The 23327-nt window shown below is 37.7% G+C and overlaps 1 protein-coding gene across 3 annotated transcripts in view; it reads right to left on the reverse strand.

Annotated features, from left to right (window-relative positions):
- Positions 1-23327, reverse strand: part of RELN (reelin) — a 496502-nt gene that overhangs the window by 233804 nt on the left and 239371 nt on the right. For all 3 annotated transcript variants that reach the window (XM_059396996.1, XM_059396995.1, XM_059396994.1), the window contains exons 7-8: positions 16019-16115; positions 10675-10726 (exon numbers count right to left, since the gene is read on the reverse strand). In XM_059396996.1, coding sequence (XP_059252979.1) covers positions 10675-10726; positions 16019-16115 — 149 coding nt within the window. The remainder of the gene's footprint in view (positions 1-10674; positions 10727-16018; positions 16116-23327) is intronic.

A 23327-nucleotide genomic window follows, 5' to 3' on the forward strand; every position in this document is an offset into this window, starting at 1 on the left:
TCTTTGGAGAGCATAGCGGGGGGCCATAAATACTGAACCCTTGAGGACTACTTGGACAGAACCCTGCTGAGGGTCCTTGCGGCTCACATGCTGCCGCTGACATCGCTCAAAACTCAGACCTCAGAGACGAACAGGGCTCCGGGAAGCTGCACGTAAACCAGGGCATTTGATAGAGAAAGATCATAAAATTAGGAAATGGATGCAGTCGGGCTTCTTAGAACTCCCTGCTAGGACCAGTGTAAATCTTGACAGGTGCAACGCATCTTCTCATCTTTTCAAGGGAGGGGAATGGAAGACAGGACCATTAACTTGAGGTTGGGGGGTTGGAAAGAGGAGCGATGCACGGGGAACTTTCAGAAGAACCTTTAGGAAGCTAGACATCATCCCTCCTATGGGGTAGGACACGTTACTCAGGCCAGGGCATTCAAGAAAGGGACTTGCCTCATTCTGCATTGTGAAAAATGGGAGGAAGCACATGGAAATGTTGGTAAAACAGGCAGTTCTGGCAGTTATCCGCCCTAGTCTTGCTAAGAATCATTTTTGAGGACAGGACTACTCACTGAGGAGAAAATAACCTCGCTGTACCCAAAAGCATCAAGGAACACAGTAAAGGCTTATTTGCTACTTTGCAATGCATCTGCTTCAAAATAATCCTGCCATAGGCTGAACCATAGAACATTATTATGCAGGTGATCAACATTTCTATAGTTTTACAAACTTCTGTTCAAATATTTTGCTGGAGGCAGTGGCACATGTTAATTTCCAGAAAGAACAGTAATGTAGAACAATGATTACGTTATGTTTAGGTTTTTAGTTCCTTTGTTACTAAGCCTGCCAGAGAAATCCTAAGGGTACTAGCCCATGGCATCAAAATAATCTCCTATAAATAGAGCGACATCTTGATAATAAGTATAAAAGTACTACCTGATGAACAGTACTTAAAATGATGACTCCCACTTTTAAGCATAAAAGGCTCTCATTTCCAGGATAACTGATTTAATGTTTCTTAGCTTTCATGTTTGTTTTATTCCTCTCCTAGTACAAAAACCTCACCTTTATTAGCATTTATGTATTATGCATAATGTTTTCTTCAGTGGCATATCTACATATATCTGTTCCATTAGTTTGTAAATTTCATAAAAAATGTAATCATGTTTATCCTCCAGCAGTGAGCCAGCTTCTTGCCTTACACTCCTTGAAACCAATTGTTTTTGCTACTTCTTGGCTTCCTGCACACAGTTATCTGCGGAGCACATTGGAATGCAGAATTCAATGAAAAGGGAAGAAAAATCTACCCGCAAAGGTGAGAATTTGACCGGACGTGGACTGCTCCATGAATTCTCAGACCATGGGTGGAATACATGTGTGTGAAAAGGCTCGCAGGGAGTGTGAGCCAATAGTGTCCCCCGCTTCCCAGAGGCAGTCTGTGGGCTGCTTTCCCATGTCTGTGTCTACACAACCTTCAGGCTCTCAGAAAGCATGGGCCTGGTTCACCTGGCCTGTGTCTGTACAGCGACAGCAGCTCTTGCCTTGCTGAAGCTCAGGGGCTGTAGCCAAAGGGGTCGCAGTCTGATTTGTGGATAAGAGGCAGGGAAGGGAAAAAAAAATGGTTACTGTATCAGATAATGCTTTGTGGCAGCCCCGGGAAGCTTCCTGGGGCTTTTGGGTCCCAAATGACAGGGATGGGAATTGTGACTGAAAGGAGCCCCCAGATATGATTTTAATTAAGAACAGGTCCATTCCACATGAGAGGAAATTCTCGAATAACGCTTGGATCTGTCAAGAGCAAATGAATTCAATTTTGGTAAAAATACGATGATTGAACTTAAGATAAATCATTATTTTATCAATGAAAGGGGTCTATTTAGAGAAATCATGTCCAAAATCTTTGATTGTCTCGAAAGATCAAGTAATCGACTGTTTGAATATGGAAATCTGGAGTTTATGTCTATACTTCTGTTTTGCCCACACAGACAAAAATACCCTTTGGGATGGAATTTAACACATTTTTAACTGAAGAAGCATATTTCAAGGACAGTGCTGTGAGAAGGACCATTATATGGAAGTGAAATTTCCTTTTCCAGCATCTACTACAGACAGATACTAAGGATTAAGAGAGGTCACATAAAGTAGAACGGTAAAGCTCCTCAAAAATATTCTGTACTAACATTAAAAACAGGTTTCCTTTAAACTCAAAAAACCTCTCTTATGGTATAGAAAATGAGCTGGGTTTTAAAAGCAACTTGCCTTCACCTTCTGTTTTATATTTGTTTATTAGAATAAGGCTACTGGCAATAATTTCTGTTTTGACTGACTTTATTAGTAAACAGGCTACTGGATCTACAAACCTTTCTTTCTGAATAAGTGTGACAGTCCATGATTTATTGTACTTAATATTTTGCCCCTTAGTCACTTCCTTGGCTGAAATCCCCAAACCTCATTAGGTGACTTCTTTCAGTTTTTGACAGATGGACAATGACCACAGGATATAAAATGAACAGCTGTCCTCCTCCCCTTTTGTACCTTTCTCCCTTTCAGCCCTCTCCCCATTCCCTCACTTCCAAAATATTTATATTTTTTCCTCTTGACCACCACTCCTATCATAAGGAAGAAAGAAACCAATTCTCTCCCAATTTATGGGATACCATGCTATTTCCCACTACCTTTGGCGGTCCACCCCCTTTGCACATTTCCTCCCAAGCCCACAGCTTAGAGCTTTCATCAGATCCTATGTTGGGAGAAACATAAGGAAGAGAAATGCAAAACGTGTCAGGCTTTGCCAGGTTCCCTGCCAAGCAGCCCTCCTTTTCCTAGGGCCAAGACCATACAATCTAGCTAGCCCTAGTGGGTCAGGTCTGGCTCATTTTCTGGGAGGACTGATCCCCACCTTAGGCAGCAGGTGTTAAGTACTGCCCCTCCCCTCCCCCAGAAATATGGAAACTCAGCATTACCACCCTGGCTGCAGTTCTGGCTTTGATCTTGATCTTCAGGTCTTAGAATGGCCTCTGCCTTGTCCTCCTGCAGGCTTCCGTCTCTCTGACCTTCATGGCAGTGTTTAGCCTCTGCAGCAGTACTACTCCAGAGTACTACTCCAGAGCAGTACTACTCTAGCAGTACTACTAGTAAGTACTCTTACTAGTCTCCCTCCCACATGATGAAGTCCTACCACTGGCCCTCTCTCTGTCTGGCTTTTTCCAGCACACTGGAAGTGTAGTCTGCACCCCTCCTTGGCTTCTCATATATGGACTTTTCCTCTCCACCCGCCATCTATTTGATAAATAAAGTCCTTGCAGGCTGGGCAGTGTCTTGGGTTTGGCTTCCTCCACAGTGGATGCCGACACATCACATTATATAGAGCATAAGTCCCAAAGATCCCCCTGAAAGAAGAATTCTTGATCAAGAGGTGTTTGACTTGACTGGTAAGAACATGAAAGTCGCTGGCTTGGATCCGGTTCTCATGTTGCCCCTGGATTTCATGCAGCGTGCTCCCTTGCCTCAGCAGTCAAGAGCGGGTATAGTTTTGAGCACCAGCGTGGAACGTCACTAAGTCTCTTTCCCAACCTATGAATGAGATCCCATACTGTCCACAGTTCCTTAGTTGTAGCTGTGTGCAAAATTCTGCCCTATAAAGCAAGAAGGATGCTTGTATGCTACTTAGCCCTCAAGGGCTTTAAACATTTAAGCTTTAAAGGGTGCAAGTGGATGTGCAGAACTGTGTATAAGTGGGTATAAATCAAAGCAGAGTGAAGTAGGTGTGATAATATAGAGAAGCAGGAATCAGAAATACCAGGCTAAGGCAATGAGCTGAGTTTTCATAGGAGGGTCTGTTTAGTCTAGAGCAATGATCAGTTTCTTCTCATCTTATAGTTTACTGCTTATATCCCTTCTCCTAGAACAGCCCTCAATAAATTTTAGTACAAAGTATTTATGAATGAATTGCTGATATTTATTTTTTAGCCCTATTAAGCAGAGCGACAAAGAATTAAATATTTTAAAAGGAATTGTAAACTGTATTTTAATTCACATAATGATAATTACTTAGGTATTGGTTTTATTCAAGAATGCTTATAACTAATCTCAACAATCTCTGCCAGAACCTAATGTTTAAAAGTCTTTAACAATATTTGAGAATATTCCCTTTTATAGCTTAAAACAGGATTTAAGAATTTGGGATGAGGTGGAATTTGAAATATATAAAATAAAGTTTATTTAAACTGGTCATTTAAAATAGACATTCCCAGAAAAGGAATAGATCAAATCCAGGGTGAAGAAGCAGGATAACCTGAGTTATCAGTTCTAAAGTTTAATTACTGAATTTAGATAAGACAGAAGTGTTCTCTATATAAAGATTTCAGTCTTTGTGTTAATATGGATCTTGGAAGATCTAAAACTCAAGTCATAAACAAATCTTATTTTAATATCTTTCATATCCAAGAATCTTACACTCAAATAAACACATTATGTAACCTTAAATTCATATGTATTAAACTAATTTCACCATTAAATATTTCTAAACTTCTGTATTTTATTAATATTTGTTTTGAGTTCAAGTCATCAGAGATTTTGTTCGTCTCATACTTTGAGATTATGTTTTTAGAAATGGTTTTCACTATTTCATAACAAATTCCCCAAGGTTTTACTCACTTACCAAGGAGAGTGACTCCTGAAAAAAATGAGAATCTAATTTAGAAACATAACTCAGGAAGCTCACAGAGGAAATGAGCAATAATTCCTACCAAGACATGGAGAGCTCAATTTCTCCTTCCTCTGAATTAGCTGTTCCAAGAGTAGAAAGAGACTTTCTCTATTGGATCAACTTCTGAGTAATTAAGATGTTTATGAATTAGGCTTGAGGGAAAAGCTGCTTCCCGTATGCTAAATGCAGTATAATACCTCATACAAGAAGCATTTTATTCATTATACCTATTTAAAACATTTTAAAAATTTATTTATTTATTTGACAGAGATCACAAGTATGCAGAGAGGCAGGCAGAGAGAGAGGAGGAAGCAGGCCCCCTGCTGAGCAGAGAGCTTGGCAGGGCTTGATCCCAGAACCCTGGGATCATGCCCTGAGCCAAAGGCTTTTTTTTTTTTTAATTTTTTATAAACATATAATGTATTTTTATCCCCAGGGGTACAGGTCGGTGAATCACCAGGTTTACACACTTCACAACACCCACCATAGCACACACTCTCCCCAATATCCATACCCCCCCCAACCCCCCTCCCCCCAGCAACCCTCAGTTTGTTTTGTGAGATTAAGAGTCACTTATGATTTGTCTCCCTCTCAATCCCATCTTGTTTCATTCATTCTTCTCCTACCCCCTTAACCCCCCATGTTGCATCTCCACTTCCTCGTATTAGGGAGATCATATGATGGTTGTCTTTCTCCAATTGCCTTATTTCACTAAGCATGAAGGCTTTACCTCACTGAGCCACTCAGGTGCCCTGTATTCATTATACCTATTTAAGAAAAAATAGTGCCAGATCTCTTTTCTTCTACAAGGCAATCTTCCAATTCACCAATAATAGTACCCCTAAGCTTTCCTTATTTTCTAGCTTTTATTTTTCAAAATACACTCATACAAAGTGAGAAGCTCTCATTTATCTCAGAGATTGTAGCACATAAAGTGCCAAAGGACATTTTCATATCTTAATCTGTAAAAGTAAAACATTTGTGATTCAATGACTGTCCCCTGTCTTGAGATGGTTAAAAACAAACAAAGAAAAAAGACAGTACCAAAAAATGCCTACAGAAAACCCCAGATCTTTAAGATATTCATAAGCAAAGCCAAAGAAAAGAGGTTCTATTTCTATAAAGTATGAACAAGTAATAGATTCTAACTAGTTTGTAATAACAAACTGATAAGTACATGGACATATATTACTGTCCACTAGGTTCACGAAAAGCATAGTTCATTGGTGGTTTCATGTTTCTTTCTGGATCAGCTTTCCATTGATTGAGGTGTTCAAATCACCAAGCCCAAATCCTCTCTTGGCATGAAATGTCTGCATTGGACCAATTCAGCACTTAGTTACACACTATTACAGTTGTCTCTGTAATAGTTACTTGTCATTCAGGCAAGAAATATTTATGGGTGTCTATTGTGAGTCCCTGGGCTAGGGGTTGAGACTATCATGATGGACAATACAGATTTATCACCCAAGCCAAACTCTGTTCTTGATGGCATATGTTTTTAAAGGCTTTACCTTTAACCCCCAATCTGCCTCCGAATTCTATCAACCCGAAGAAAGAGCTAATCTAAACTGAACAAGCACAGTACTTGGCAAGATCTTACTGAGTGAGTCAAGCAGATTGTTATCAAAGAAGAGACAAGTCCACCCTGAACACAACTGTCCAAATGATCTTTCTTAAGAATTGATTTCATTATACTTTTCTATTGCTCAAGCTGACTTCTACTGACTATTCAGTAAGTTTAAACCCCCCACCAATTACAGGTTAACTCTTTAAACGGACACACTTTTATCTGACATTGACCTCAGCTACCCCCTGGCTAGTCCTTCTGCTCCGGGAGGGGCTCACGTTCCCATCCTGTATCTTGCTCATGTCACTCTGTCTTCTCACCTGGAAAACCTGTGTCCCTTCCAGTGACTCATGTCGTTGGCTTTCAGGGATTCTCCTCTCTAAGAAGCCTTCCTGACCTGCTCTACTGTGTGGGACTTGTCACCACGGGGACCTGTACACACGTCCAACTCTGTTTAGAGCATTCATGCAGTTCCCTAACAGAGCCTTCCACCAAACTGCTAAGCACGGCAAACACCCCTCTGTTTTCTCACTTTTTTGTCTATTTATAGTTAGTTAGCTCAGGAAAAGGTTGGGGACGCAGCAAACACTCAGTGAAATCTTGTGAAGTCAACGAATGATGCAAAGCATTATCAGCACTTCCCTTGGACCCAGGATCCTGCCTGAGACAGCAGAGTTTGGAGGCATCTGTGAGATAATGGTTTGCAAGAACATCATCTCAAATTTTTCTTCCTATCCCAGAGGAAATCTAGAGGAAACGGGTAAATGTCTCTAAGGCTACGAGCATAAATTCCACTAGGTGACTTGAATGAAGCAAGTGAGGACTGTTGCAGATCAATGCTTCAGCACAGAAATGGACAGCAGACCTTTCACTGGAACAGAAAAATGAAAAGTTCATCCACAAACATTTTAGGACACTTCTCAAGATGCTTTAGCTATTGATAACTTGATCAATTTCAGGTTGCCCAGCTGTGTTTCCAGGATGCTTTAACGTTCAAGTTCATTTGGTGAAGGTAACTTGTAGGTTTATGTATATATTTACGCGCGTGTGTGTACGCACGTCTGTGTGTGTGTATGTATATCTATTTAGAAAGGGCTGGGAGAGGACTGCTATGAAACAGTGGCATGGTACAGTTTATTTGACATGCTTAGTAATTTAAGCCATTTCTGGACACATAGCTCTGGGGTACTTGAATAAGGCTTGCGATGGAACTGAAAATGTTTACAAGAGCAATATAAAAGTATCAAGGCAATAACTTATTCAATTGTGGCTATATGTCCATAATTGTGAACATAATTCACCAAGAAAGCTAGGAATAATGACAGAATTCCCTAGAAAATGGCCCATATTACAGCTGAATCATCACACTAAACAATGAACATTTAACATCCTTAAGGAATTCCAAGGAGGGACACTAAATCTAACTCACCATATTGAACCATTAGTATAGATTTGGGTAATCCCACAATCCATGAAGAAATATAAATGTTGGATTGTCTACAAGCGGTGTTTTTCTATAGCACACGCAATAAATTTGTGAACTGAGTATAAGCACAATGGCTGCTACTTGACTCTGCATTTGCTTTTTTGGTATTTGGTTATCATAGGACTTGTAAAGCTCAGAATGAAATCACACGATTACCACATCTCTAGAATCTGTGTGTGTGCCCTCATCTAGCCCCACACCATCCATATAAACAGAATGATGCTAGCCCAAGCACTCATAACAAGTTACACAAAACCATTTCTGAAAATTGTGCCCACGCTACTGTATTGACCGTTTACCCCCATTTTCCACACAGCTAATGGTTTGTCACTACATTGTTTCTTGGCCACCCTAATCCTTCTTAGTTCCCAAGACTTTTATTCTCAAAATGCAGTATGCAAATTCCCCAGTGAAGTCCAAAGCAATGAGTTATAATTCTTCATTAAATACTTTATTTCAGATGAAACCAGAGAGGGAGACAAACCATCAGAGGCTTAATCAAAGGAAACAAACTGAGGGTTGCTGGAAGGGAGGGGAGGGGAGTGGGGAAATGGGGTAACAAGGTCATGGCCATTGGGGAGGGCATGTGCCCTAATGAGCACTGGGTATTATATAAGACTGATGAATCACAGGCCTGTACCTCCGAAACCAGTAACCCATTATGTGTTCATTAATTGAATTTAAATTAAAAAATGTTTTTAAAAAATTAAAATAAAATAAATATTTTGTTTCATTTCCAATGACATGCTAAAATTTCTCTTTTGATTCTAAACCCGCCACTCAAAAAAGATTTCTAAGTACTTTTTTAGTTACAAACTTGAGATATTTTTACCTGTCATCTCTTCATGCACTGATCTCTTCCAACATCCTGATTCTGTTACTCTTCTAGTCTTCTAACCTAGGCTTCAAATCCATGGTTTAAATGATCCAAGAAGATCTCTGGCCTGATGTGACAAGAGTCCTTGGTTTGCAGTGAAGTCAAGGGCTCTTACTAAGTCATATGTTTGGGTCTAGTCCCCAGCCCTTGGTCATGGTGCTTGTTCAGGCTTTGGGATCTCCAGCACCAGATCCTGAATCCTCTGATCGTTCCCTTCCCAGCCCTTTGGTAGGGTGATATTAAAAGGAGAGGAAGTTAATCTCTGCCAATTCCTTAGTATACTCCTTATTATTTATAAAAATAGAGGTTTTTAATCCTTTTAAGATAGGGCAATTTCATTGGTGGTGGAATAAAATTCCTACCTACCTTGAATAAAATTCAAATACTAGTAGAATTGTGAAGCATATATTGTAAAGAGGATTCTCATTAATTGGTTAGAGATAATATCTGAAATTAATGTTCATTGCCCTAACAAAAAAAGTTTAGAATAAGTACTTGGAATAGAGATAAATAGGAAAAAGCTTTTCAGCATATTCTTTTATATTAATAGCATTATAAGTTTAAACACATTGGTTCTGGTTAAGAACCTTGAAGTTACTTGCCTGGCCAACTTGAGTTTTTGAAAGAATTGTTTTTGTAGCACCACAACTTTCAAAAAACGAATTTCACATGTTTCCGATTATAAGTCTTACATGCTTGTTACAGAACATTCAGGATACACTTGTTAGCAGATCAAAGAAAACCCTCCTAAGAAAGACTCATTATTTTGTTTTTGCTAACGCTTTCCTTATGACCACAGATGGACTTCTGAACAGTGTGTAAATTGTTGTAGTCCCGTTATCGATGTGAGAAGAAAACAACCTAAACTGTAACAGGCAGTTTCATCACATAAGACCAACAGGAGAAGCTTCAGTGAGGCACGTGGATGAGAAGGTGACAACAAATGGGCTCTCTTGGGGACAATCAACCCCAGAGAGCTCCGGGCTGGGAGAACACCGCCTTGTGATCAGGACTCAGAGGCTATGTGGGAAACAGTCCTTTTGCTAATGCGGGTTCTCCAAAGACAAATGGGGAAAGACCCTGGGGTGGGGGTGGGGGATGGGGACGGGGGGGGGGCATTGGGGGATGGGACTCGGGGACTAAAGGAAGCTGTCCGTCCCCTGTCCCTGAGGCCAGGCTGCCAGCATCCTCTTGTCACAGGCAGAGGCCAGGAAGAGGTCTCCCTATTACAGGACCAATATCATTAAGACTAGCCCCTATTGAGAAGGCAATATCTTTCTTAACCTAGAACATTCCTATTGGAAACTCATCCGTGTTATTTATTAATATATGCCTTTGGAGATGAGGACAGAAGGTAATAGAGACAGCAAAGCGGTATACACTTGACCCAAAGGTACTTTATTTTACTGAATGCTTTGGGTAGGAATTTTTAGCTCTAATATAAAAGCACTTAAAAGAAATATTGCCAGATACAGTCATTTTAAAATTATCCAAGTCTGAATTAAACATGGATTATTTATGTCAAACACAAAGCCCAAAACACATATAATATGCTAATTTAAAAAAACCTCATATACCAATATATATGAGGAAAAACCGAAAACCAAAAACCAAACCAAACAAACAAAAAAACAACCCCACAAAGCCCTAATTGGTTTCTCTCAGACAACATCTCTTTCACTACCAGCCAGTTAAGGTGCAGGAAATTTAACAGATTTTAGTCTTAATCTGAGCAAAACACAACCAGTCAGGTAATTCTGCTCTAACAGTACAATCCCAATCATTCTTAATCTATATGTAAATCACTTTTTTAAATGTTTTGGATTATCTGTATCATTCTTAAATACCGCTCCCTGCTGGAGAGCAGTGAGAACAGAAAGCAGCATTTCCGATTTTTAATTTCATTTAAAAATGTTTTAAATTATTTATAGCAACGTTAAGACGGACTCTAAATCTGAAAGCATTTGGCACTATAATCAGATGACACACTATGATTAAAACAAACACGTCCAAGTTAAATTGTTATAATTGCTAAAAATACTTACCAATGGAAAACTGGAGGACAGAGGCTGTTGTTGTATTAAGGCTTGTGGTAATCTAGAAGAAGAAATATACCAAAATAAGACAAGATAGAAAGATAGGAGGAGAAAGAGGAAAGGGGACTGAAGAGAGGAAAGAAAAGAGCCATAAACAGAGGTGATATTTACCCAGTGGTTAGCTTACTTTCATCAGTATGTCTGAACATAGACACATTTCATGGTGCCCTGTGGGGAATAAACTGTGAGTTCCTGCTTTGACTCTCAGGTCCTGTTAAAAACCATTTTCAGTGTGATCTGCCGGGTAACCTTGGGAGGGCACTTAACTCCGTCCCCTCCGTCCACTTTGGTTACACCAATAGATCGAGAGTCCAAAGCGAAGGTCATGAGAAGGCTCCCAAGCAAAAACTGGGAGGTAAATTAAGAGCAAGTGAGGAGAATAAGATTATTTTGAAAAGTAAATAGAAATACAACAGCTAAAGTATATAGGATTTTGTTAGGGGATGATAAAATGTCTAAAATTGATTGTAATAATGACTGCCTAATTTTGTGAATGAACTAATAAACCTTGCATTCTATAATTTAAATGAATGGCTTGTAGAATATGTGGATTATTTCTCAATAAAACTGTTACCTCTCCAAAAAAAGTAATCAAATAATGAGCCTAGAAATATCCTTCCAATGTATTTCTGTTACTGTACTTTAATCTCATGAAGAGGCATGCTTAAACAATTTCCCCCTTCTGAAAGAGGAATGATACCTTATTTAATTTGAAATCCATTTAAATTTTAAACAATTTTTTATTTATTCTGTGGAGCACTGACTTTGACCCTTACCAGCTCACACGAGATAAGAATTACGGTTCTCCTTTTCAGTGACTTTCTTGTTGGGTTCCTGACCCCTGTAAGCTAATGAATGGAATGCCTCCTGTGATTGCACCTATAAATTGGAGAACACAACTGTGTTGTCACCATGGCAAAACCAGTAAGTGGTCTTACTTCCGCTTCTTATATATCACAATATAATCCCTAGACTTATCCCTGCACTTTGCTGGCCCCCCTGTGATGGAGTTCACGACCGTGGTCGGGTCAGGAGATACCCAGTTTATGAATCACTGTGGGAATTAGTGGGAAAATGAGAGAACAAGCCTCTGGTTTCGCCAGAATTCAGCTGAGATGTGAGTATCCAAAGTTCAGATGTGTGCTTCCCATTTCTACATTATTTAGAAAGATGACTGAATGTATGCTTTAAACATGTGACTTTAAAATCCATGAGAAAGCAGAAAAGGTAAAAGAGGGGAGGGCAAGAGAGACTTTTTAAATTATTAGATTATCAGTATATATATCAGGTCCTAACTGATTTTAACTGTAGCAAAACACACTGATGTTAGGGTGTCAGAGCAAATTCTCCATTTAATTTAAATCCCTCATGATCGCAGATTATCTGCTAAAAGAAAACTGGCCCACCATGCCCAGAGCTCTGTTTCCTGCTCTCTTCCCCTCAACCAGAGTTATTGGAGAAAAATGTGCCAACAGATTTTCTTTAAATAACCAGGATACTAGCTCCTTTCCAAGATTCCTTTAAAAGGAATCTCCACCACCCCCTACCACACACACACAATTTTTACAGTAAGTTCAACTGTTTGTCCTCCTGGTTTTTCCACTTGGATAATTTGATTTTATAATCCAGAGAGGCACATGAAAATTTTTACTTTTCACATAACTTGAATGAATGCTCTTTCCACCTCTGATTTTATATTAACTGAGTAAATTCCCAGGTGAATCATGAAACACTCCTGAATGTAAGTTCTTTGAAACAATGGTATCCTCTGTAAGCTACAAGCACCGTGGGTTACTGCTAAGGCTGGTGCATGAAATATACTAGAGAGTCTGAGATACTTATCCTGCTGGTGTAATAAATGACACTGTGTCACCTGCATAATGAGGTCCCACAGACATGACCGCTGCTAGCAAACAGCAAGTTCCTTGGAAGATTGCCAAATTTCAAATTACATGTGCTAACTGAGAGTGAGTGACCCTGGACCTAGATTAGTCATTGATTCTACATTTTTCCCCCCTCAACCAGGGAAGCTAAGGAAGGGTAGAATGGTTAAGTCTCATTTCTCTACCATTCCCTTTTAGCTCTTTAGTAAAAAATGTTGGCTACAAGGAATAGAAAAGTTGAAGAGAAAAAAGTAGCAGGAAGCATTGCCTATAAAATTTGTTCATCCTATGTTTACATTTGGGGATTATCAATTATTTTTTATCCTTGAGTTCACATACATAATTTTAGTTTGTGAAGTTATTAAGTCTTTATGTCTGATGTTCTCAAAATGGAAAGGGTCTCTTACATGCCTTTTGACAAATAATACAGAGACTATGAATGTCTGACAGAACTTTTCTCCTACCAAATCTCAGTGATCTTAAGTTATCAAATAGACCCCAAATCACAGAAATTAGTAGGATCACAAAATGAATATGAAGTCGCTACAGGCCGAGGCTATTTATTTTGCACGTTTTCTCTGCAAATTTGGGGGTGGGGTTGATGCTGTTTTAGCCCAAACTCCTCCTTGCAACTAAAATGCATTTCCAAGTATATAATAGTTTAAAAAGTAATTTCTTTAAAAAAAGTGGGGGAGGGAGGTCACATAAGCCACCTGTTTCATGCTCTGAGAGAGCATATTTTCTCTTAAAGTAGTGGGTAAGTGAATTCCTCATGACTTTCACTTTGGACCAGCAAAATGAATAAAGTTGGGGTGTCACCACCTGAAATATGGGGGAGACCTCACTGAGTTAAATAAAACACGTGAGGGCTGCAGCCACAGCAGCAGTGGGGACATAATGCCTGGTGTGCCCATGTGATGACAGATGCCACCTCTCACTGATTCTGGCTTTTACTGAAATAAAATGCCATGTGACTGAATTCACAAAATGGAGATTTTTTGCTGGCTTTAAAGACGATATCGCATCAGCCTCTCAACATTCTTTGCCTGTGGCCCTTTGTTTCACAAAATCAGTTAAGAACTGAATTTATGAAAAAGAAGGCAAATTTGTTAAAAAGTGATGTTTGGGGGGCTGATACCTTTCATCCGTTCTCACGCATAACAGTTTTGACTGTATTCAGTCTTGAGTGCCAAGCAAATATCTGAATTTTAGTAAACATAATAGCATGTTAACTGACAACTGAATTCCTTTTTCATTTGGCTGATCTGTCTTCTGTAAACACAACTTGGGTATAATATGTATTTTTGCTCGTGAGACACCAACACAGTATAAAAATTATTGAAAATTAGAAGTTGCTAGTGTGTAAAGTGTGGATGTCATTCCTGTCTTTATTAATTACCTTCACTCTATTCCCTCGGCGTCCACAACACAATCCTTCGTACTTATGAGGGGAATATAAATCTATGTATTTTTTTTTCTTTCTTGGATGAAGAGAATTATTTCGGGTATTTTCTTTTTTACTTGAAAGGCTAATCTCACATTAATTACATAATATAATTCAAAACTAGCTTACTGGGTATATAATAAACTCTAAGGCTAAATAAGGAATAAATAAATAAATAAATAAATAGAGAAGAGTAAAAACGGGATTAAAGTATACGTGGTTCAAATAAACTAGATACTTCAGCTTTTAGTTTTAGAAACTGTAGAAATATGAATGCTGGTATTATATCCTTAGATATGTTTATATCTTATTTATCAGTGGAAACAAGAAAGAACTTGCCAAGCATCTCCAGAAATATTACCAAATGGGAGAACATTCTAAGAAAAGCATTTATTCTAAGCTCAATTAACTACAGTAAATTTTTATTTTGTTTTAAGGTTTACAGATAATTAATTCAGTCATGGTACATTATTTAAAAATGCACTAGCAAATTTATTTTTTCAAGAAGAACTTCACTGCCAGAGTCACATTTGTCTGCAGGAATATTAGAACACCTTGTTGAGACTTGAATTATGAGCACCTATTATTTTAATTTGCATCCAATTAATTCTGTTTGTGTTCTAACTTCAGCTAAAAACTTCAATTTATCAATGTTCTGCAGCTCCTATCTTTAATAAATTAAATGTATCCATTGCCATGAAAGGGGTATTCAAGCAGCATAAAATAAGAACCATGTTATAAAAATTAATTGACTTTCACTTTGATAACTAAATCTTCTAATTGCCTAGCTAGTTTTTCTCCCTTCCGTATTGTGGAAGTGTCTTCTGGCCACTTTTAAAGGTAATGAATCTGAAACGCAATGTGTGATGTAGGGGTGAAAAATAACAACCTGTCACCAAAAAGCCCCATGATAAGGAAGAGGTGGGAGGAGAAAAAACGCTAAAGCTCGAGCTGAAAATCAGAAAAGCAAAGCGTAAGAGACCCTGTGAGTAGAACATGTCTCGCAAACCAACTGAGCCAGGAGTATAATACAACAATTGCCTTTATACCCTTTTTCAAGAATGTGAATGTAGTCTTTCTGCCAGAACCAAGCAACAACAAAAAGCTCATTAGCCGCCTGCTGATGGCCAGTAGTTTCATGGCTTTTAATTTAGAACGCTCATGTTTCATTTTACATATAATCTAAGAACTTCTCCATGGCAGGCAAAGTCTAATCGGTCTAAATTAAAGGAAAGTAACCCGCTCCTCAACAATCTGGCACAAACCAAAATTTGTTAAAAACTAGTTTATTCAGTACACTTTCACTTCTTTAAAAAAAAAAAATTCAGTGAACTTCCTCTGTGGGTGGGAAACAAAGTTTTAAAATAATTTGATAAAGTTGCTCATCTAACATTTTTGGCTTGCAAAGAGAATATAAGATGGTGAAAAGTGGCGCCTGGGTGGCTCAGTGGGTTAAGCCGCTGCCTTCGGCTCAGGTCATGATCTCAGGGTCCTGGGATCGAGTCCCGCATCGGGCTCTCTGCTCCGCAGGGAGCCTGCTTCCTCCTCTCTCTCTCTCTGCCTGCCTCTCTGCCTACTTGTGATCTCTCTCTGTCAAATAAATAAATAAAATCTTTAAAAAAAAAAAAAAAAGTAAAGCTTTATATAAGAATTTAGGAGCCATAAATTATTTAAAGATGATATATATGTGTGTCATCTATGTTACACGTATGTCATACCTGTATTTTTAAAAAGCCATCTAATCATAATGATGTACCACGTGTATCCATGAATTTTTTACTTTTACATTTGAAAATAAACTATAAAACCACTGCTCCCCATTTTGAGATATTTGTAATAGGATTCATAATATAAACGATGCTGCAATTTCCTATGACTTACAAGAGCATCAAAGAACCTTCCGTCAGTAAAAAGCTCCATAAAGACAGTATATTTGGGAAAATGTACATAAATAGCATGTACTTACCAATTCTCTTGGACCATATGGCTCACAGAAGGTGACAGCATTGCCATGCATAATTGCACCACATTGTTCTCCAATCTCACAGTTGTTACATTCAACCCTGTGAGAACACAGAATGCAACCCCAGTCTGAGAATTAAGCCATGCAAAGTGGTTTATTGCTCAGGTAAGGAAAGATGGAAGTTACTGTTATTTGGTTCAAATAACATTCTAAGGAAGGTTGTAGTTTTTTTGGATTGTGACATGTTTGTGAAACCAAGAAGACTTAAACTTAAATCCTGGTTCTTTCGGTCATTCACAACTGTGGACAAGTTAATTTCCCAAAGTATTGGTCTTCTCACCTGTACTATGAGGATAATAATATTAGCCTAAATCCCACATGAGGATTAAACAAGGAAGTGCACGAAACACTGAGTACAGAACCAATCTCCTATTGGCACTTAATAATGACAGATGGTGTTTTCATTAGCAATTATGTATAATATATACCATATCCAATACAAGGATATTTGCAAATATTAATGATAAGCAAAGTAATACACACTTAGATAATGAACTGAAACTTGTATCTCTGAAAACAAAAGCTGTTTGACCAATTTTAATTTTCTTTTGAGTTGTTATAAGTGTAAATGTTTAAAATTACCATCCTCAAATGAATCTGAATGTCTATAAAATACACCATGCTAAAAATAATGGACTCAGATTATATTTAATTTACATATTAATACGAAATATATATGAATTCTAAATCAAGCAAATTTTGGATAGTGAGTTGTTACATTAACCTTGCAAATGATTTAATTAGCTGTATTTTTTATTACTGTAAAATGAAGTGATCAATACAATCTTAGGGCAGAATCTCAAAAATACACTTATTCATGTTTTGGTAGAAATCGAAGGCATGAAAATTCTAGATTTGACTTTGTATATTTACAGGAACATCTCCGGATCGTGACATCTCAACCTGCAATGATTATATACCTAATATGGAGATAGGATAATCTATGTTTCCTCTGTCTGAACCTCAAACCACATGTGACCTATATTTCATGCAGAAAGGACATTTTCAGACTTTCACATTCTAGGTGCCAAACATTGTGGAAAGGGTAGAGTGCCCTTTGTTTGGGAGATCACTGTGTTTCAACTGTTGGCTAATTCAGAGAAAGAGGGAGTAGGAATTCCCACTTAAGGAAGAAGACGACGAAAGTGTGAAAAAGATACCAGGTATCCCATAAAGCCAAGAAGGACGGTAAATAAGTAAAAACTTGGCAAATAAATTTAAGTATTTCCTAGGTGTGAATCGCATGGATTAAGTGGTATTATTTTTTTGAGTTGTGTTCCCATAAGCAGATCAATAATGTTAAGAAACTTTGAATATTTTTAGAATAAAGAGAACAATTTCTGATATGAAATATATAATGTTAGTATCTCCTGGCATCACAAATCTTAGCGGGAGAATTAAATCTTCTCTTGATTACTATGGGCAAAATTCAAAAAAAAAAATCTTTGACATTAGAAGAGACATGATAGTAGCTTCATAAAGGTGATAAAGAGATGACTGTTTTATGCCTGACATGTTGTATTCCATAAGTATCTACTGAATGAAGGAATAAAAGATAATTTCATAAACTGCACTATTATTAAGGCTTGAGGTCTTAGAATAGGACCTGCACATAGCTAACATGATGTGTTATCATTATTACTACTATCACAGATTTCCGCCAGAACCAGTTTACTAGGGTTCTCCCCCCAAAGAGCCCATTACATGAACTTATTATTGTTTCTCTGTCTTTAAATTGTACATCAATGTTTTCAAGGAATGTGATTGTGATAAAATTAGAGAAGGAGCATAAAAATTCTAGTGGGGTTCTTACTTAGTGATAGATGAGGATTAACTGGTCTCCAAGTCATTATGAAATGACTTGAGAGAAACATCAACTTTGACAGAGAAAAATTTTAAAAATGTTCAACCCTCACAATGGCTATCTGCCATTTTCCTCCAGCGACTGAAAACTAAAAGCTTCATTGTTAATAAAAAGCTGGAAGATTTTCCTCTAAGATCAAAAACAAGATAAGGATGCCCACTCTTGCCACTTTTATTCAACATAATACTGAGAATCCTACCCATAGTAATCAGACAAGAAAAAAAAAAGGCATCCAATTTCATAAGGAAGAAGTAAAACTGTCATAGTTTACAAATAATGTTATATTATATATAGAAAACCCTAAAGATGCTACCAAAAAACTATTAGAACCAATAAATTCATTCAGTAAAGTTGCAGGATATAAAATTAGCATACAGAAATCCATTGTATATGCTATATAACAAATACATACTAATATTATTCACTAATTACAAGCTAGCAGACAGAGAATTAAGATAATAATCCCACTTACAAGTGCATCAAAAAGAATAAAATACCTAGGAATAAGTTTAACCAAGGAGGTAAAAGACCTGAACTCTGAAAACTGTAAAACATTTATGAAAGAAACTAAAGATGACACAAATATATGGGAAGATATACTGTGCTCATGAATTAGAAAATATAAATTGTTAAAATGTATGAACTAAACAAAGCTATCTATAGATTCAGTGCAACCCCTATCAAAATAGCAATAATATTTTACATGAAACTAGAACAAATAATCTTAAAATTTATATGGAATCACAAAAGATTCTAAATAGCCAAAGCAATGTTAAGGAAGAACAAAGCTAGAGGTACCACAATTCCAAATTTCAAGATACACATCAAAGTTATACTAATCAAAACACTATGATATTAGCACAGAAACAGATTCATAGATTAACGGAACAGAATAGAAAGCCCATAAATAAATCCATACTTATATGGTCAATTAGTCTGTGACAATGGAGGCAATAATACACCATGGGGAGAAGACAGTCTTCTCAACAAAATGCTCAGAAAACTGGACAGCTACATGTGAAAGAATGAAACTGGGTCACTTTCTTACATCAGATACAAAAATAAACTTAAAACTGATTAAAAACATGAATGTGAGATCCAAAATCACAGAACCCCTAAAAGAAAACATAGGCAGTAAACTCTTGGACATGGATCTTATTAGCAATATTTTTTTGGATCTGTGTCCTTAGGCAAGGGCAACAAAAGCAAAGTAAATTACTGGGACCACATCAAACTAAAAAGCTTTTTCACAGCAAAGGAAACCATCAACAAAACAAAAAGGCAACCTACTGAATAGAATAAGATCTTTGCAAAAGCTATACCTCATAAGGGTAAATACCCAAAATATATAAAGAATTCATACAACTCAACACCAAAAAACTAAATAATCCAATGAAAAATGGGCAGAGGATATGAACAGATATTTTTCTAAAGAAGACACAGACAGGGCCAACAGATGTACGAAAAGATGCTCAATATCACTAATCATCAGGGAAATGCAAATTAAAACCAAAAAGAGATATCACCCTTACATCTGTCAGAATGGCTAACCAAAAAGACAAGAAATAACAATTGTTTGTGAGAATGCAGAGAAAAGAGAACTGCTGTGCACTGTTGGTGGGAAAGTAAATTGGTTCAGTCTCCATGGAAAATGGTATGGAGGTTTCTCAAAAAATTAAAAAAAGAAATACCACACAAACTAGTCATTCTACTCCAGGATATTTCCCCCAAAACCCAAAAATATAACTCAAAAAATATTAACTCAAAAAGATAAATGCACCACTATGTTTATTGCAGGATTATTTACAACAACAAATATGCGGAAGCAATCTAAGTATCTATCAATAGATAAATGGATAACGAAGATCACACACACACACAGGAATATTACTCAGCCATAAAAAAGTATGAAGGGGTGCCTGGGTGGCTCAGTGGGCTAAGCCTCTGCCTTTGGCTCAGGTCATGATCGCAGGGTCCTAGGATAAAGTCCCGCATTGGGCTCTCTACTCAGCAGGGAGCCTGCTTTCCCCTCTCTCTCTGCCTGCCTTTGTGCCTACTTGTGATCTCTCTCTCTTTCTCTGTCAAATAAATAAATAAATAAATAAAGTCTTTAAAAAAAAAAAGAATGAAATCTAGTCATCTGTGACTGCATAGATGATCTAGAAGGTATTGTGGTAAGGGAAATAAGCTGGTCAGAGAGAGACAAATACCATATAATTTCACTTACATATAGAACCTTAAAAAAAAAAAAAAGAAACAAACAGAGAGAATCATAAATACAGAGAGCTGGTGGTTTCCATGGGGTAGAGGAGGAATGATTTAAGTGAAAGGAACTGAAAGGTACAAACTCCTAGTTATAAAACAAGTCACATGGGTATAAGATACAGCAGAGGGAATATAGTCAATATGACTGCAATAACTTCATATGGTGACAGATGGTAAATATCCTTATCATGGTGATGTATTTCATAACATCTATAAATGTCAAATAAGTACGTTATATACCGGAAACTAATATAAACATTATATGTCAACTCTACTTCAATTTTAAAGATATAAAATAAGCAGATTAATTACTTAATAATAAAAGCATCATTGTTGATATGAAGCCTGAAGCTTGATGTTTGAATTCCCTTAGCAATCATCAATCTATCCACAAATATTGATCATCAGTTTCCAAATCAACTGTATATCAGAAAAGTAAGACACCCTCTTCCCCACAGCTTTTATTAAGTGGAAATCAGGTGCAACCTAGAAGTCTGTATATTGTTTCAAGGTGATGCTAACATTGATGGCCTACAGCCTGGCATTGGGGAACCAGTGGCTAGACAACAGATGTGTGATGTGTTTGCAGAACCACTTTGATTTTGTAAGGCAACAGGAGTTAGAAAACCAGCAAACACAAGAAAAGAGCAAACAGGTAACAGCCCTTCTTCCTGTTTGGCTCAACAAACTTTCCAGACTTTTTTCTTAATTTGTTGTGCTATAGATCCAGAAACTTGAAATAAAATTTATAAAGGCATTGATACCCTGTTGAACTTAAAGCTTTAGAATTATCATGTATTTAGAATTACTGACTTGGTTGCTGCTTCTTGGAAGAACAATGGCTTCAACAAGGACTGATGGAACAAATCCATCAACTTTCTGCCAATGTCTTTGAAATGTCCTTTGCTCGAATTTCTCACAGTCTGAGAAATTTATTTAATTTATCCTGAATACCCATCCCTCCGGGTGGTCGAATCCAACATACTCTTGGCTGCCAATGTGTTATTTGTTTGTTCATCATTCATTAATTCATTCTTATAATTACCAAACTTGTGTTAAGGACCTATAGGCACTATGGCAAGCTTTAATGGTACAAAGACCAATAGAAGAGTGTCATTTTCTTCCAGCAGAGAAACAAGCACACAGTTACAAAATAGGGTGCCAATGCAATGACAGTATTTATGGCCTTCTTTATGCCAGGCATTCTAAAGCCCACGTAAATCTCTCATCCTCTCTATAAGATAATTGTCAGTGTCCTCATTTTACGTATAAGAACACTGAACCTCAGAGAAGTTAAACATTTGCTCAAGTCACCCAGCTACGAAGGTGACGGAGTTGCAGTTTGGCCCCAGGCTTGCTAATTCCAACAGGCATCAACATTTTCCATAGCCCCTCACTCCTTAGGTAGGTATGTACAGGTTATGTACCGGCTATCATGGCACCTGATTCAGACTGAGGATGGAAGGGAAAGTTCCTGAAGAAGATGGTCTCAGATCTGGTCCTGAATGAGAACTAGAAGTTAGTCAAGCAAAGAAGAAAGGTGAGGGTGTGACAGGGCACAAAGAACACAGAGGGATGACACAGAAGTGGAACTGCCACTTCAGTGAGTTAGTATGACCAGAATCATACTGCTACATACACAAGGGTGGCAAAGGATGGGGCTGAAAAGTGGGAGCCAGTTCGTGGAAGGCTGCTTGCACCATTTATATACAATGCCTCAGTAAATTCATATAAACCGCTGCCTCCATTTTTTAATCCCCTTGAGAGGATGTTTAAACTGAGATTTAGAAATATTAAATGATTGTCCAAGGTTATATACCTTATAAATTATAGAACTGGGATTCAAACCTGCGTTCTATTTCCAAAGTCGTGATACAAATCCAGCTTTTAGTAAAATTACTCTGGCAGATGATGGATTAGAAGTAGAAGAAACACGACAACTGATGTAACACAAGTAAGACGTCGTAGTGCCTTGAAATAAGGTAGAGATGGAGAAAAATGGGCACATTCTAGAGTATTCTTATTTGACAGAAATTTAATGTAAGCCACACATGTAATTTTCAACTCTCTAATGGCTACATTTAAAAGTAAAAAGGGAGATGTATAGGTGGCACAGATGGTTAAGCATCCGACTTTGATTTCAGCTCAGGTCATGCCCTCAGGGTTGTGTGATCAAGTGCTGTACTGGGCTCTGCACTCAGGACGGAGTCTGCTTGGGATTCTCTCTCCCTCTCCCCCTCCTGGGATCATGCATGCTCTCTCCTTCTCTAAAATAAATAAAATCTTTTTTAAAAATGGTAAAAAGAAACAGGTGAAATTGGTTTCAATATTTTATTTAACCCAATATATTTGAATTCTATTTTAATATGTAATTAATGGAATATTATTAATGACATAGTTTACATTCTTTTTTCCTACTAAGTCTTCTCATACTAAGTGGGGTGCATTTTATACTTAAAGCACATCTCAATCCAGACTGGCCACATGTCAAGTGCCCAACAGCTGTACGTGACTAGGGGCTGCCATATGGGACAGCACAACCCTAGAGAATTACGGAGCTTGAAAACTGACTGCTCTCTGGTTCTGCCCAACATGCTGCTGACAATGGTCATAAGTACCTGAACTTCAGAGAAAGGAGATCATCACTGATCCGACAGTTTAAGTGGTTGAAATCACTGGAGTGCATGGGAGTCAGGAAAGAGGGAAGGATATTACGAAGTGAGAAGAGAAGAGATCCAAGAATGGATCCTGAGGGAGCAATTCATCATATTGTCTCTGGTCTGGTTGTGGAGAGCTCTAACCATCATCGTGACCTTTCAGCGTATAGCAGTCTGAGCCTATCTCCTCTTCCTTTTCCATGACTGTTGGCAGTGGGTTCGTTTTGGTTCCTAAAAATCTGTGCTGCTCATCAAGGTGACTTCCCTAATAATGAATCTATAACGTGACCTTCCTTATGTTTTTTTCTATAAAGTTAAGCATTGTAATACTATGCATATGAATGCCATTATCAGAAAGGAAAAAATACCATAATTTCATCATGAAACAATGATCTTGATGGAGACTAGACAGTACAAAGGGCAACTAGTGCTCATGGGTTCCCAGAAGAAGTGACCCATGTCAGAA

The sequence above is a fragment of the Mustela nigripes genome, chromosome 4, assembly GCF_022355385.1.
Source record: "Mustela nigripes isolate SB6536 chromosome 4, MUSNIG.SB6536, whole genome shotgun sequence".
In the NCBI taxonomy this organism is placed as follows: domain Eukaryota; kingdom Metazoa; phylum Chordata; class Mammalia; order Carnivora; family Mustelidae; genus Mustela; species Mustela nigripes.